General features: G+C 31.0%; 3 protein-coding genes across 11 annotated transcripts in view; 1 reads left to right on the top strand and 2 right to left on the bottom strand.

Moving 5' to 3' along the window:
* Positions 1–61: 61 nt before the first annotated feature.
* Positions 62–4,306, bottom strand: LOC148231336 (centromere/kinetochore protein zw10 homolog). Its single transcript, XM_088194666.1, has 3 exons — positions 2,588–4,306; positions 732–1,009; positions 62–666 (listed from the first exon to the last, which is right to left on the bottom strand). The coding sequence occupies exons 1-3, from the start codon at positions 4,266–4,268 to the stop codon at positions 451–453; spliced, it is 2,175 nt and encodes a 724-aa protein (XP_088050792.1). The 5' UTR covers positions 4,269–4,306; the 3' UTR covers positions 62–450.
* Positions 4,307–5,710: 1,404 nt separating this feature from the next.
* On the top strand, positions 5,711–10,071 carry LOC148231335 (tRNA:m(4)X modification enzyme TRM13 homolog). 6 transcript variants are annotated; one of them, XM_088194871.1, is made up of 8 exons: positions 5,711–5,788; positions 5,874–6,024; positions 6,092–6,150; positions 6,214–6,416; positions 6,481–6,675; positions 6,733–6,966; positions 9,232–9,353; positions 9,422–10,071. In XM_088194871.1, exons 2-8 carry the CDS (start codon positions 5,905–5,907, stop codon positions 9,824–9,826), a joined length of 1,338 nt encoding a protein of 445 aa, XP_088050997.1. In that variant the 5' UTR covers positions 5,711–5,788; positions 5,874–5,904; the 3' UTR covers positions 9,827–10,071. The 6 variants fall into 6 exon arrangements, with proteins under 6 accessions (XP_088050997.1, XP_088051001.1, XP_088050998.1 ...); XM_088194875.1 differs by having other exon boundaries at positions 5,855–6,024; XM_088194872.1 differs by having other exon boundaries at positions 5,711–5,794.
* Mip (Myoinhibiting peptide precursor) overlaps positions 8,632–16,090 on the bottom strand; it is a 210,833-nt gene continuing 203,374 nt past the window's right edge. For all 4 annotated transcript variants that reach the window (XM_088194881.1, XM_088194882.1, XM_088194883.1 and 1 more), the window contains 4 exons: positions 12,544–12,678; positions 10,848–10,974; positions 10,658–10,738; positions 8,632–10,594 (listed from right to left, as the gene is read on the bottom strand). In XM_088194881.1, the coding sequence (XP_088051007.1) occupies positions 10,557–10,594; positions 10,658–10,738; positions 10,848–10,974; positions 12,544–12,678 (381 nt within the window). In that variant the 3' untranslated portion in view covers positions 8,632–10,556. The remainder of the gene's footprint in view (positions 10,595–10,657; positions 10,739–10,847; positions 10,975–12,543; positions 12,679–16,090) is intronic.

The following is a 16,090-nucleotide window of genomic DNA, read 5'->3' as shown; positions in this document are numbered from 1 at the left end:
TGTATTGTTATATTTTTAATTAAATTTATTTACATATTATATGTGAAGACTAATATAATACAATTACAGGAAACATCACAATTGACATTGTTTATATTCAATACAATAAAAGTTAAAGCTTTTATAATCTTCGAAACAGTAAGATTATAATAGCATTAGAATATTACTAACAACTAGGATAAAATATATTATCAAATATAATACAATTATTATAAATTTACATATAAAACTAATGGGATTCAATTAAAATTAAATTAATTGTAATTAATAATAAAAGCAGTATTAAATAACCATAAGTCTACGCTTATGTAAACGGCGAGTGTGAACTTCTGAAAATGCAGTAAGTGTTAACAGCACAATCTTTCAGGAAGTCGCACAAGTAAATTGCATTGGATCACACAATACATGACACATGCAACCCACTTATGATTGTAAAATACTTTCATATTTTCACTGAATCATGTTCAACACGGCTGACTTTTGTAAACTGCCAGGAAAGACAATTCGTATGAAGTGCTTTACTTCCTCACAAGTGTATACTTTTGAAATTAGACTGTTTTCAGCTTGCCAAGAGCTGGCAATCGAGAACATGGGAGATTTCAACAGAGTGACCATTTCGGACAGACGGCAGAAATGATTGGAAAGCTTGTAAACATCGTTATGTTTCTGTAAAAATAATATTAATTATCGTAAAATAAATAAATATTACTAAACCATATTATTATATTCACCGTAATCAGCTGAGGTCCGAGTTTCAATACCGATTGGTACATATTTGAAATATCGAGAGCTAAATCTTCTCCGATGATCTTTTCCTTGATAGTTAAAATAATGTCAATCAGCTCTTTACACAAGCAACCGATCAGATCTGCTAGTGTTTTCTCATAAGTGTCAACCGATAGAATCGGCTGCCAATGCCTTTGTAAGCTCTTCAATTTTTCTAGACATTTGGATATTGCTATTTCACTGTTGCTTCCTATGCTATTAATTTTTTCGAGTTTACTCAATTCTGAAAGTATATAATTACATCATTAGAGAGGTACTGTGATCATCGAAATTTAGATACTGTTAGATTTAAATATTGCAAAAGCCGACCATCCATAGTATGTATATTAAATATTTAAGACCTCTTAATCCTTTCCCAGTCATGCCCGAGTTAGCTCGGAATTTTCTATTTCGTGAATTCTTATCTCAAAAATCTGCAAATTTCTCAAGAAAATTATCAGCCTTTTTTTTTGTTTAAAACTAAATTTGTGCGAATATTTTTAAATGTTTTACAATGGCTGCATTTTATTACTCTGCTGCATAGAATGGGTGGGTCCGTGCCAGACGTTTTTGAGTCATTTTTGAACATTTACTGTGACCGAAAAGTGTTTAACTAGTGGATATTTTTTTTGTCAACACAATTGTATTATCTCGATTTATTAATATTTTGACTTCAATTTTTACTCTACTAGTAGTAATTATTTTTTTATTTACAATTTAAAATAATGAGGGAGAGGAGATTAGATGTCATTTTGAATCGCTTAAATATTTTATAAATCTTGAATAGTTGCTATTGCATCATATGGCTATGGGCACTCAAAATCGCTTCTAAGAACGAGATAAAGAATAGGTTCTCAGAAAATGGTGACTTGCCGATGTAAATTTAGAAATTTGGAGTCATATGTTTATAAAAAGGTTTGGTTTCGAGAGACCCCTTCCCTCCGCCAGAGAGTAACTGCACACCATAGAGGGTATATATGCTCGGACTCTGCCCTTAGTTTGCCGAGGCTTCTAGTAAACTGTGTCTCCGGTGGCAGCATAACTACCATTTTACTTTTCATACTTTATATACATATGTATATCTAATTTAATAATTGTATTAAATCGTTATATTGTAATTAAAATAATATTCGTTATTTCATCGATTTAAAATCTACACCTTATGGAAAATCGGCTTGTAATTTTGGTTACACGACAAAACGTTAATCGACCTAATGTTAATGTGACATAATGCTCCCCGACAAAATGTTAACACGATATAGTGTTAACATTTATATATGTATAGTGTTATTTAGTAAATGGTTTGATGAGCATCTAAATATGTATGTAACTTAAAATGGGATACCATTTTTAATATTTCTCTTCGTCAATGGTGTATTCTATTCTAACATGTTGTTTTCTTAGAAATGGTTTAAAATCATTATTATCAAAGTCATATCTAGCAGCAGATTCTTCTGAATTTACTCTTACTAAATAATGTGTTTGTGTTTAATTTTTTTTCCAATCAAATCCAAATATATGTATGTATATTAAAAAATGTATATTTTTGACTGCGTTAAAGCGAAACTGCCTAAAACGGGTACCGCATTAATCTAAATATAAGTGTATATATAAATATTAACATTATGTCAGGAAGCATTATGTTGGTTAAAATTTTGTCTGTTAGTGTTTTGTCATGACATCGTAATTTTACAGAGTAGAATTACCTTATCTTTGTGGCAAAAAGTATGAGTTTGTTGTATTGAAATTAATTTATTATATTGATATATAATAAGAATTGAAATTTAATGTTTTAATATTACTTTAAAAAATAAAATATTACCTGATTCAGTGATAGTCTTCTTTATGTATTGCTGCTGCGATTTAATAAACAATGAGAAATTATGGATCGCCGATAATCTCATATTTTGTATCAAATCCGTAAATTTAAGATTGACGAGTAAGGCATAGTCTTTTGGGAATATATTGCACCAAGGATATCCGACCATGGCGTGCGCTAAATAGAAGCAGTTGTTATAGAATAAAGCCGCCTCGACCGGATTATTCTTGAGACTTTCTCTATGAAAATACGGCATCAGAGAGTAGTACATCTCGAAGATATTTCTGAGAACAGACAGGATTTTGTTGGTCAGTTGATATTTTGCAGAAGGATCGGACGTGTAATTTTGTGCTCTTTCTAGTTCGTTAGAAATCAACTCCATCAGTTTTTTGGTCGTGTCTGATATCTGACACTCTTCCGATAGATACGGATCTTCGAGGATGTTTCTGCTGCAGATTGTGTTCTCTATTAGCTTCCGTCCGATGGAGACTTTGATGATTTTGTTTTGCAAATCAAACTTCATTAAGGTTCTAGAGTACGACAATAAGGTTTGACATCTTTTATCGTAGATGACGTCGTATACGTTTGTTAAGAATTTTGATAGAGGAGATTTGTCAGTGTCCGAAAAACAGATTCCGCATAAGTAAGTGTTGAATTTGTCTATTTGTACAATCGTTTCTGTGTATGAATCCGCTAAGTTTGCGTCGTTCGGTATGTTACTTTCTAGATATTCTAAGAACGTTTCGTTGAAACTGGATCCGATAATTTTACCTAAAATGGAAAAGACCGTACGACCGTCTTCCCATTTGCAATCGATTCCGAACTGAATCGTTTCAAAGAATAGCATAAAATCGTCAATGACACAACTGACGTTCTTAACATATTTTCTGTCGACGTTTTCAACGATTTTAATACAAACGTTATTGGAATCGTTCTCTACTTTTATATCGCTCTTACCAGATATCAACATAGGAGTTATAGTATCGTTTATGAAATGACCTAGGTGATCAATTTCGTTGTATATTTGACCAGAAATAAACAACGAGTTGAGTATTTCTTGAAAATTTTCACGATCGAATATATTGACTTCAAATATCGCTTGACGAACTCCGTCGATTTCAACGACGTTCAAACGCAACCTTTGTCTCCATTGCCTGACTATATTAGACAAGCACCTGGCTCTCTTGGAGTACGTTATACTGCGTAATTCGTGCGCCTTTTCCTTCAAATCGTCATATAAAACAGGTCCGTATAAATTCTTCACAGTCTTATTATAAAGTTCTAAAGCTTCTCTGAAACGCCTGCGTTCGAAGCAACGATTGGCAATTTCCAAATCTTCGGAGCTAGTTACCAAATTGTACACGCATTCGAACTTATCCGAAGTCGCTACAAACTCATTTCGAAGAGTTTCAAGATCCGGTCTAACGCTGGCGAAAGTATCTGCGATGGGGCGCAGCCTCTGGAGTTCCGTTCTAAGCGTTTTCCATCTATTAATCTGATTGATCCCGGCTAAAAGAGCTCTTCCAGGTTTCAGAGCGTCGATCAAATCCGCCGTTCTGGCTTTGGCGTTCGCGGCAGCTGCTAACACGGCTCCTTTTTCTTCCACGGCGGCTTTACGGTCTTCTGCCATTTTATCCGCAGCTCCAAAAGCAGCAGACTCCAAAACTGCGGACAATAAACCCATTTTGTATCACTGAACGGTTAACTTGTGAGATATTTGAATTTGACTTGTAACGTCAACGATGCATACCTTAACCCAACATTATTCGGCCATGACCGAACGTTTATTATTTTTTTTATTTTGTGAGTATTTGTTAACAACGCCATACTGTGCTGTATATTATATACGTGTGCAAAAATTGTTGATTTTAAATTTCAATATTCATAAATATCGCTTAAATTATTCATAGTTCAATTTAATTTATTATGACTTTCAATTCCTATAAGATATGAATCTATTAATATTATGAGTGGGGAATCAAAGTTGGAAGTATTCCATACGCCTCTTATCGATAAATTTAGTAAAAAAACTGTAATTAAACGACAGGAGAACGTTTATTTGCATAAACCGCAAAAATCAGCGATAGAATAATTCGTGAAGATCTTCCAAAATCGTCTTTGCCCAGTAGTACCTATTCGTAATATTGAACGAAGACGTATGTGTAACTTTTGTTCTGGTAATAAAATTACGCGTGTATCGTGTTTTATTTGTTACAGATCTGTATGTCAAATGCATAAAGTAATAAATGTTCAGATTGCTAAGCATTTAGATTTTTTTATATTGTGGCGACATAGAGAAGCCGGCTGAAACTTGCCGACACGGACCAGGATCAAGATTCGCCGAGACCACTATATATAAAAATCAAGGCCTGGTCTTTTAACTCGGACATCGCTTAGCAAAAATAACTAGCCGACTAAATACACCAAAATAGGGTTTATGTTTATAGATATGTTTTATTTTAAGTAATTTAGGTTTACTGTTTCTATATATATTTTATTTTTGAATATTATTATTTGTAAAGAAAAAGTCTCAAAAAATATATTGTGTTTAATTGCGACTGTTTGAGAAGCCGCGCGTGCTTGGAAAAATACCTTTGTTTGCGTTCATAAAAATGACAAAAAGACAGCGTAGTCTCGTTCGACGCTCGATTAAATATATTTCGGTCTCTCAACAGTTAAAAAAAGACGTCTACCACCTTATTTTAGTTAACACGCGTGTTTAAACACGTACCGAACTAAAATAAATGGATATTTTTTCGTTTCAACAAAAATATTGGGTTTTTCTGGTTTTCGGTTTAGTTCTGTTTCGAAACCATTGTTAAAGTGACTTTTACTAGCTTTACTTATAGAGCCAAACCTGCTAATTTGTTATGAGATTTTATAGTAATTGTGTAATTAATTATATGTAAATATTTAGTTTTAATGTGTTTTGTAACAAAACACTAGCTGATTTCTTAAATTAAAAAAAACATAGCTTTAAAGTTGAACATGACAGTAAAAGGGTATTTTTGATGCGTATATTTTGCTGTGCGTCTAAATCCGATCACTGTTATTATTATTTATTAATATAATAAATTGAAATATATTTTTGCTTTGACGTTTTGAAACTGCTTTAGACCAATATTCACAATTAAAAATAATATTTTATTGACATTTGACTTATAATGTTAGATTAACGTGTGGCAGATTTGGAAACATTCGACGGTAATTGTAAATAGTGTATGGCTTTTTTTACGGTATATATTTTCAAACGTGATCAATTTATGACAGAATTAATATTTGTAATCAGATTCAGGTTTTGAGGTTAGATTTAAACTGATATGGAAGGACAGTGCAATTTTTTTGTGCTAAAAAAGAAGCGTTTATGTCGCATGACCGTTCGACCAGGAGCTATATATTGTGGAGAGCATCTATCGCACATGTCTAAAGAAGATGCTGATGTAACAATCAATCGTTTCGTTTAGTTTAAAGTTTAGATTTATAATGACTGTTTTTTTATATTTGCAGAAAAGTGATGTAGAATATAAATTGGAAATCAGAATTCCGTGTCCTTTAGATCCTAAGCAGTGAGTTTAATTAATTTGAGTCTTGGGTAATTAACGATTGTTAATTTATTGTGTTATTTTTAGTACGTGTTTTGCTAGTAAGTTAGAGAAACACTTGCAAGTGTGCAACGCTCGAGAAAAAGATTTACCTTCGTATATATTCAAAAATTGTAATGTGGCACTCGATTCGGACGATAGCTCTCAGAGTGACGAAAAGAGGACTCTTTCCGACGTACCGGAAGATACGTTGCGAGCGGTTATTGCCACTGTTGAAAATATATACAACAGTAAGTATTGTTGCCGTTTTAAAAAATTGCAAATTAAGGTCATCAAATTGACACAATGTTTTAGATGTAATCGATGGAAATATTGTTGAAATAAAATATGAAAACTCGCACCCGAGCGTCGAAAAGGAGATCAACAATGCACTCAGAAAGGATAGCTCTAAAAGACACTTGGTGCAAACGTCTGCTTTATTAAATATTATCGAAGATAATAAACTTTTGATTGAGAATACATGTTTTGTTGAGCTCGGGGCTGGTAAAGGTATGCGTTAATGAAACATGCAATAATATATTTGATTAATTTGGGCTTATTTTTAAGGTCAAGTATCTTATTATATGGCAAATGCATCAGCCGTGATTCCAAAATGTTCAGTTTTACTTATCGATCGAGCGTCGCATCGGCATAAGCGTGATAATAAATTAGACAAAGAAGTGAACAGCGTCGCTCGAGTCAGGGCTGATATATCAGACCTTGTTTTGTCGGAAGTTCCAATCATTAAAACATCAAAGAATGTCGTAGGAGTTTCTAAACATTTATGCGGTGTAGCTACAGGTAATTTTAATCAATACGATGCAACAAGAGTTTTGCCACATAGATAAGATATCTCTTAATTCGTTTTTTCCAATACGCTCTCGTTTTATAGATATTGTTGATTTTATCGATTTTGATAAATACGACAGTTTTTATGATTGATTAATATAGACCATGATACGAAGTACATTTATATCTTAGTTTTGCATTTTAAGTTATAATAAATTTTTATCTAAAAAATTGATTTTAGTGTTGCAGAATGATCATTTTTGTAACTGTAGTCATGTATTATGTTACAGTGAATGGGTATTAACAGTGAAGTTATACGTTCACTAGTATAAATATAATTTCACTCTCATCCAGTTAAAATGCATTAAACAATTTATTTATAATTTCACTGCTCAGTATCAGTAAAACTATTTGTTCACAAACAGATGATCTGGTATGGGTATTTCCACATGACCAGATATTCACAGAATTGTGATATTACATTATTCAACAAAATACTACAATATTTAAAAGTAAATTAAACCAAACCTAAACCTAACCCAATGAAAGTACAAAAACTATAGTTAGTTTTAGGGTTTGGTTAATTGGTGTGATCAGCAAATGGACATTTCGCAACTCAAATTGATTTTTATAGACGTTTTAGAGCATCAAATAATTTTACATAAAACAATGTTAAAAACGGCAATATTTCAAAACCCAACTCATACAACTTTTGAAGTTTATAGAACAAAAACTGCAATTATTTTTTAGCAGCCTAATATTTTTTAATTACAGTGAATTAAATTTATATCATCCATAACAGATTAAATAAATTTGGTCTTAAAAATGCCATCCATCAAACTGAATTTTTATGATTCGACAAATCTAAAATAAAGTGAACCAAACTATTTAAAAAATTTTTTTTACAAGATTAAACAAATTTATATAAAAATAACAGTAATGCAGCTAACATACTATAAATACTTCACTGCTAGATGCCTAGGTTAATATTTCTTAGTTTCGATCTTGATGGTCCTTTTATATCCGTCTTTTGCGACTCCAATTTGTGTAATAACACAATGTGTTATATTGTATTATGCAGATGTTCAATTGTAAAGTAGAGAATTTTATTTGAAATATTTTGCGATTTAAATTTGTATAAAAGTGTTATAATTTTGGATTAAATCTATATATGTATGTGATATATTAATTTATGTATTTTAATTATATTTTTTATTGAAATGAGAATTTGTATCCTGTGCGTTTTTTTTTTGTTTAATGTCTCTTTGACGTGAATTTTTTAGCGTGCTTTTTCTTCACCATTGATTATTGAAATATTTATCAGAATTCGAGACTCATTTATTTTGTGAAATCTAGTACAAGAAATAAAGTGATAGCACATACATATGTATATGCAATTTTTTCTTCTGATCCAATTTTTTTCTTCAGTTTTTCTCAATTAATAAAGTATAAAAAAGCTTATATCTTGGACTTCGGATTATGTGTTCGAAGTATTCCATCTTTCTCCATTTAATGGTTAAAAGAAGTTCTTGATTACGTCCAATCATAAAGAGAATTCAGTCATTAGATGTCCATTAGAAGTCCATGGAAGTTTTAGCACAGTAAATTGCTTGTTTGTGAGACCAGTTTTAAATTGAAAAAACGCAATTTTGATGCAGATTTTAACCTCTTTTTCGAGGACCGTTTCATCGTTAAACCAAATATCTAGGTATTTTAAATGCTTTACCCTCTCAATTATATTATATCTCTGTCTAATTTTAAGCTTGCTTATTACTATATTTTTGGTTTTATTAATGTTTATTTATAGGATTTTTTTTATACATTATTCAGGGATCTTTGAAGTTCGTTAATGATCTCAGAAAAAAATGCCATGTCATCAGCATAATGTCTCATTGATCAACTGATGAAAAGTCTTACATCTGTAGCAGATATCATAAAAGGCTCTACCTTATCTTTCATTTAGAGATTTGATTTAATGAAATTTACAAAAAGTATGTACATACATTAAACAGCTGCAGATGTTTTGTCGTTTTTGTCGTAACTTTTCACATTAGGATTTATTTCAACATTTATATCCAAAACCTACACATTCTTATTATAGATTTATTTTTAGAAAATTTTATGAACTAAATATGTATTATAATCAATCATAAAAATGTAATTAACAACGATTTTTTAATATTTTGTTGAAGTATTTATATAACGAGTTGTTTTATTTGTTCGGCAATACAAATATATATTTGTCAGTCAAAATTCATATATTATAATAAAATATAGATTTGGCGTTGAGATGCTTGACAAATCCAAACATTTTACACAAGACCAACGGAATAATAATGGCAACTTGTTGCCATCACAGATGTTTGTGGAATGCGTTTGTCGGAAAAGATTTCTTGAAGGTTTTATTTTTGATTATTATTTTAATCAATCTATAGTAAAGTTATTAATATTTTTATGGTTATTTCAGAAGCACAGTGTCGATCAGCAGATGTTTAATGTTATATGCGGTTTGGTATCTTGGGCCACTTGTGGCACAGGTCTGAGCCGAGAGCGTAGAGCTCAACTTGAGAGCGAATCTAATGCAAAATCGTCCAAAAAAGCTAAATATGACGTCGAAGAAGGATCATCCGAAGATGATGAAAAAGATGAACCGAGTAATGATAGTGATGGCATGGATAAAAAATGTGATAATAAAAAGAATCTTGGTTTGTCTTTGGAGGACAGAGCCAAGATTGGCTATAAAGCGAAAGCTATTTTGGATTGGGGAAGAGCTATGTATCTGAGGGGATTGAATTACAATGTTAAATTGTGTTTTTATGTCGAAAGGAACATATCTCCTGAGAATGTGTGCATAATAGCGACGAAGAGTTGATCTTATGTATATGCAAGATATTAATTAAGATTGACAATAAAATTGTTTAAGCATGTGTCGTCGTAAAAATAAAATAATCATATTGTAAATTTTCTGTTTTAATGATTGTAATAGTGCAATAAAAATCTTCAAAAAGGAAATAAAAAGAAACATGAATGCTTGTACAGTACATTTAATATTTATTTGTCAAATAAAACGGAACTAGCAATTTATATTTAATAAATAATTTTACAACTTTCAACATGGTTATAGTGTTTTTATTAATTATTAATTATTTTTTTATAGATATATCTATGATACACAAACATTTGATTACATTATAATTGTGATAAAATAATGATAAACAATCAGACATAATTAATAAAATAAATCAAATACGCAACGGATAGATACAACTTTATAGATTAGACGGTCACGTATCATAAACGGTGTAAAGCAAAGCTTTCAACTTTAAAGTCGATTGGCTGGAACTTTGCTCTGCCCCGTCACGATACCTTCGCTCATTATACAATACAATAAAATAGTACACTATATAAGTATTTAAAATAGAAAAACCTAAAAATAAATTAACCTTAACTTTTTAGTTTACAAATAGAATGCAATCAAACAATTCTTATAATTAAAAGCTGCTATCTTGATTTTTTTTGTTGCATGGGATTTGATATATTATACATATATTAATATAATCTTTTTTTATAATATTTATACAACTGAATCCAACCAATTATGTTTATTCGTCCTGTCTGTCAGTGAACTCGCTGGGTGAATCTGCAAGTTGAATTTCTTGGATGAGACATTTGGGCATTGAGCGAAATTATAAATTATAATCACCGTCCATGGAGTCTAGGCTGCTTCGCTTTCCCCAAAGACCTTTCAGATTATTCCAACCGGGTTGCCTTTTGCCCCACGAGCCTGAAAGTATTAAAATACAATTCTTATCATAATCTGTTTGTATAAATTTAAATCGCTTAACATATTTAGTATTTTTTGTTTTAATTTAGACTCAATGACAATAATTTACCCCTGAAGTTATCCCATTTGCTCGCCGAGCGCTTTCCCCATGTTCCATGCAGAGAGCTCCAGGTTCTCTTATCCATGTCTTGATCATTGATTTCGTTCATTAGTTTATCAGAGTTTCCGCTCAAAATCTGAAATTAAATTTAAGTAATGGTTTAGTATGTTATAGTATAAATTATATGTATAGGATCTGATCAAAAAGTATCTGTCGTTATGAAAAAAATTGAGTAAATCTTATCAAATAGTATTAATAACAAAAATCTGGACGGGGTCATTTTGTACCACGTTCCGCCTTGCTGTTAAATGTTTATAAGCTATGAGTTTTATAAATGGCTAAGCGTCCATTGAGTAAAAAAGGTTTTGAAATATTAAGAAATAATCAAGAAAAGTAACACTAAACAACATTTTTATCAACAAAGATGAGATAAATTGATTTACAGTATAACCCCCAATAACACGCTAAATTGGGAACGTTCTATTTGGGTGGTCAAGTATTTTTTAACCTCAACTAGACGCACTCAAATAGCACGTTTCCAATTTACCGTGTTATTGGGGGGTTTTCTGAATATCTTAAATTGTAGATTTTCTGCAAAATTTGATTTTTTATTTTTGTTTATAAATGATTATAATATATAATACTTTTAATACACATTATTTATATATTTAATCAATTTAAAAATAATTTGCAATTTCTATTTTATTAAATTGATTTTTTTAATAAAAAATTCTAATATTTTTTTTCATTGAATTGATCTTATAGTACATTATATCATTTATACGACTGTTTTATGTCACACGAGTGTCTTTTTATAGAAGATATAGTTATTTATTATAAATTATTACTTTTTCAGTCCACGGGTAAAGCTCGTGTAATTATTGTTATATATGCCCAATAGCACGGTAAATTGGGGACGTGCTATTTGGGTGCGTGTAGTTGGGGGATTATAAAATACTCATACGATTTTTTGTAATACCTACGTACGAATCAGGCGATTGTGGTGAGATATCCTCACTTTGACTCGCTCACACATAAAGTAACGGGCACCTAAATAGCACGCTCCCAATTTATCGTGTTATTAGGGGGGGGGGGGGTCTACTGTACATGTAAAGCTCTAGTAGCCTTGTCTGTGTCTGAAAAATCCAGTCGTCTCAGACGATCGGGTTGACCTCTGGATTGAAGTGAAAAGAGAAGCGGCTGCTTTCTTATTATTCTCTGTCTATGTCGGCGTAGTTCCAATTGCAGAGAGAACTCTCTTGTGCTTCATTGCCAGTGATTTTATTTCAAATGGATTAGAATTCCGAATGTAAGTGGCTGTATCGACGCTTTTATATGCTTGATCAGCCCGAGGGAGGTTTAGTGCTCGCCCACTTTGCGAAATTACGATAATTTTAAATGTAAATATGTGTTTTTTGTTGAAACTAGCGTTACACGACAGTTTGAAATTTAAAGAAGTTGGCGATTTGGTAATTTTGCCATTTCGAATTTGCATTTGTCAATATAAAACAATAATACTTGCATTTAAAAGTCACGAAAAACCGTTATGATGCATTTAGGGATACATGTTATTAAAAGAAAACTAATAACATAATAAAATTCAATGCATAGCTTATAAATACAAATTGGAACTGCCTATATAGTAGAGTAAATATATTTTGATTCATAGGGTCAGATAATTTTGAAGAAAAATATTTATGTTTACTTGGTGGATTGGTACAAATTGTTCTAATGTATCGGCTTCAGCAGGCTGCGCATTGGAAGCTTCTAGTAAGTCGAGGAGCTCTTTTTTGTTCCAATTGTCTACCAAATCTCCTAAAGCTTGTCTTTGACTCAGGTCCTGTAATTATAATTAAAAAGTATTAGATCTAGAAAAAAACCTTTAACAACAACTTCTATTAAGTTGTAATTAAAACATAAAAATTAATAGAGAATATCTTAAATATATATTATCAAGCAATATTATTTCGTTAGTATTAGTATTATAGAAATAAAAAAAAAACAGTTATCCATCTTCAGCAATAATATTAAACATAACACCATATTCGTTTGATATTTCACTCTTGTAATTAAGGATATATTAATCTGTATTCCGTAAGACGAATCTCTCTTCAAGACATATAATATGAAAGAGCGCTTTGATGTAAAAAATATGAAATTACAAATTAATTAATTTACTTTAATTGTGTCTAATAAATTATGTAACTTACAACAACGCTTGAAAGGGACTTGATAAGTAAACTTCAACAAGAAACTGGAACATCTATTTAGCTATGTGTATTTGTCGAATGTGTGATAGCACCTCAGAGACACTTCTAAATTGTCGTGTAAGTCTTACTTACAACTAAACTAAAAGCGAATCTACCTTCTGTCTTTGAACCAATGTGTCGTATTTCAGCTATAAAGTTTATCGAGTAGTATAAGAAAAATACTAAAAACAGAAGCTGCGTACATTTTGTATTATAATCATTTTGTCTAATATGACTTACAATATCATTCGTGTGCTTTATCAATAATTTTATTTAAATGAGTGATGACTATTATATCGATTGTGTATATGCAGTGGCGTAGCTATGGGGGGGCGGAGGGGGCGGGCCGCCCCGGGCGGCACTTGCTTGGGGGCGGGATATTCGCGATGGAATCGTCTAGTGTGGTTCTTAACCCTGAATAAACTAAAATTTATGTAAATCTACGAATACCAAGAGCTTAACAATAATCAATTTATTATTTTAAGAAATGCTGATTTTATGACCCTGCAAAAAAATGTATGGGGGGGGCGGCAATTTTAAGGATTGCCCCGGGCGGCACATACCCTAGCTACGCCACTGTGTATATGTCTTGAGATGTAAGGTAAATTATAGAAACGTTACTCATATATTGCCATTTATTTTTTACTGATTTCTGAATCGAGTGAAGAATGTGTAAACTGTACTTTTATAAGACAGTCAAAATATTATTTTGCGATAAAAATGTAATAACTCATATTGTCTTATGAATCTGTAGTGCTTCTTTGTTAAAACAATTAAATATGACGTCAATACATCCTGTATTTTCGACATGTAGTCACTTTGTAAACACGTGCAAGTTTTCTTGAACAAGTTTACAATTTTGTTATGAAGATACTAGAATACTTCCTTCTATTTATATTTCATATGACCCATTTTATTTAATTACACATGTAGTTTTAATTTGTTTTTGGATATGCGTTTATAACTTATTGATAAATGGAAGGGCGCTATAAAGTAATCTAAATTTAAATCGTTTCAATACATTTTGTTATTTTTTATACAATATTTGTTATATATGCTTATTTATTAATCAAAGGATATTGTAATATATTTTTTAGTCTAATCATAGACTAATTCTGTTGGGACCATTCATAATCGTTGCTATAAATCTAGTTTTGAAAGACTTGCTAAAAAGATCGCATTAAAGTTATTCTGATCGTCTAAAAAACAGTGATAGTCTATTAATATAACAAAGAGTCTGGTTCCACCCGAATCATCGTCATTGGGCAGATGATCGATAAATGGCAGTGACGTACAAAAAGAAGAGTACAAAAATCTGAATACGGCCTCATCTAGAACTACCATTAAGTAATTAAGCAAAACATAACTACTCCAAATCGACTGAGACTACTCTTAGAAAACAAAGAAAGTAGCAGCGTATACTCCGACCGTCTGAAACTTAAGAGTTCAACCGATCTTCGAGACGACTTGGAGACTTAGCGACGCATGCTATGACAAGTATATACGCATATTTATTCATGCATATTTCAGACCGAAAAATTTTATAAGCAAATATTTTTTTATATTTTTAATTAAGTAAGAAACAGTTTTATATATGGCTTTTTATAGGAGTGGCAATAAAAGGGCTGAACTTGATAATTTAGTATTGGTTTTTATTTGTATTGTTTTACTTTAAACACGTCTTGTTTAATACAAATAAAAAGTTCTGAAAGGTACTTAACAAAAGCTTTAAAGCTCTGTCTGAAATTTATGTGTATTATGCTTTTCTTTTTAAACCTAAGGTGAATCATTTTTATTATTAAATTTGCTATATAGCCAAAATTCAATGAAATTTCTATCAATTTGATTCAACCCTTGAATTTTAAATTCATCAGGTGTAACTTCTAATCCAATTATCTATTTCATTTTTTGGTAAATATAATATAAATGTAAATCCAGGATAGGTTGATTGCAGTATTCTTTTATATCCAATATTATTTATTTTTGCAAACTTTATTTTCATAGTGAACTTTTTATATTTTTTACAGCTGTATTAATTTTATGCATTTTATGAGCAACTTTGACAAATGGTGCATAAGTTTATTACTAATAATTAAGACGTATGTTTTTTATAGTATGGCAATTCGTAAATAAGTATATTATCTGCTGTTTTCACGGTCCGATACGATGTGAAAATCACGCATTTACTGTAACATATAGACTGCACAACACCATTTTGATTTTCAACAGTTCCTTGATTTGGCGTATTAATTAAAGCATTAAATGTATTCGTTAATACAGTATTAAAATAATTCATCCATGATTTACTTATTAAATTTCTCAAAAAACTCGAAACTTCTTATATAACAACAGCTGTATAAAACAGGAAAATAAATTCAATTTCACAAAATGGGCATAAAACCAGTACTCACAAAGGGAGAGAAATATTATCTTATCCCAGTGGAACTGCAGTTGCTATTCTGCAATATCACCCGATTTTTTTTAAACTAGACGAAAGTATTGGTTTCTTTAATCCTTAGGGAGCAAGGTTGTCGCTTAGAAGCGGTGTTTAACGGGTTTAATAAAATAAAATACATATAAAAATGAGACAGGATCAGTAAGCTTCATAAGATTCCCATGTCGTCTGGACGAAGTACCGTTACATGAACTAGCATGCTTTATCTCTTTCTTCGTTGCATGCGACACCCCTCCCACTTTTATTTATAGGGGATCGGCATCAGTCCTGGATTGTTAAATGGATAAATTTGATTAACCTACAATACCACTAAATTCATTCTATAATAATTTTTTTTAACGTATCTATTTTTTTTAATTTTTCGCAGAATTTCAAAGATATTTTAAATAAATATAATTATTACAGTCATTATAAACCGCGTTTCTACTATTGTTGTTTCCAAAAGCAATAAAATATTTGTATTTATTATAAGAAAAGAGCATTATTATATAATAAAAATAAAATGGTAAATATGTCTTTAGAACCGCAGGGTAACACCCTCACGGTGT

This window comes from Plectrocnemia conspersa, unplaced genomic scaffold (assembly GCF_051122295.1).
Source record: "Plectrocnemia conspersa isolate PC_06_02 unplaced genomic scaffold, ASM5112229v1 ptg000010l, whole genome shotgun sequence".
Classification (NCBI taxonomy): domain Eukaryota; kingdom Metazoa; phylum Arthropoda; class Insecta; order Trichoptera; family Polycentropodidae; genus Plectrocnemia; species Plectrocnemia conspersa.
The sequence above is the reverse complement of the archived record's forward strand: the minus strand, read 5'-3'. Positions and strand labels throughout refer to the sequence as shown.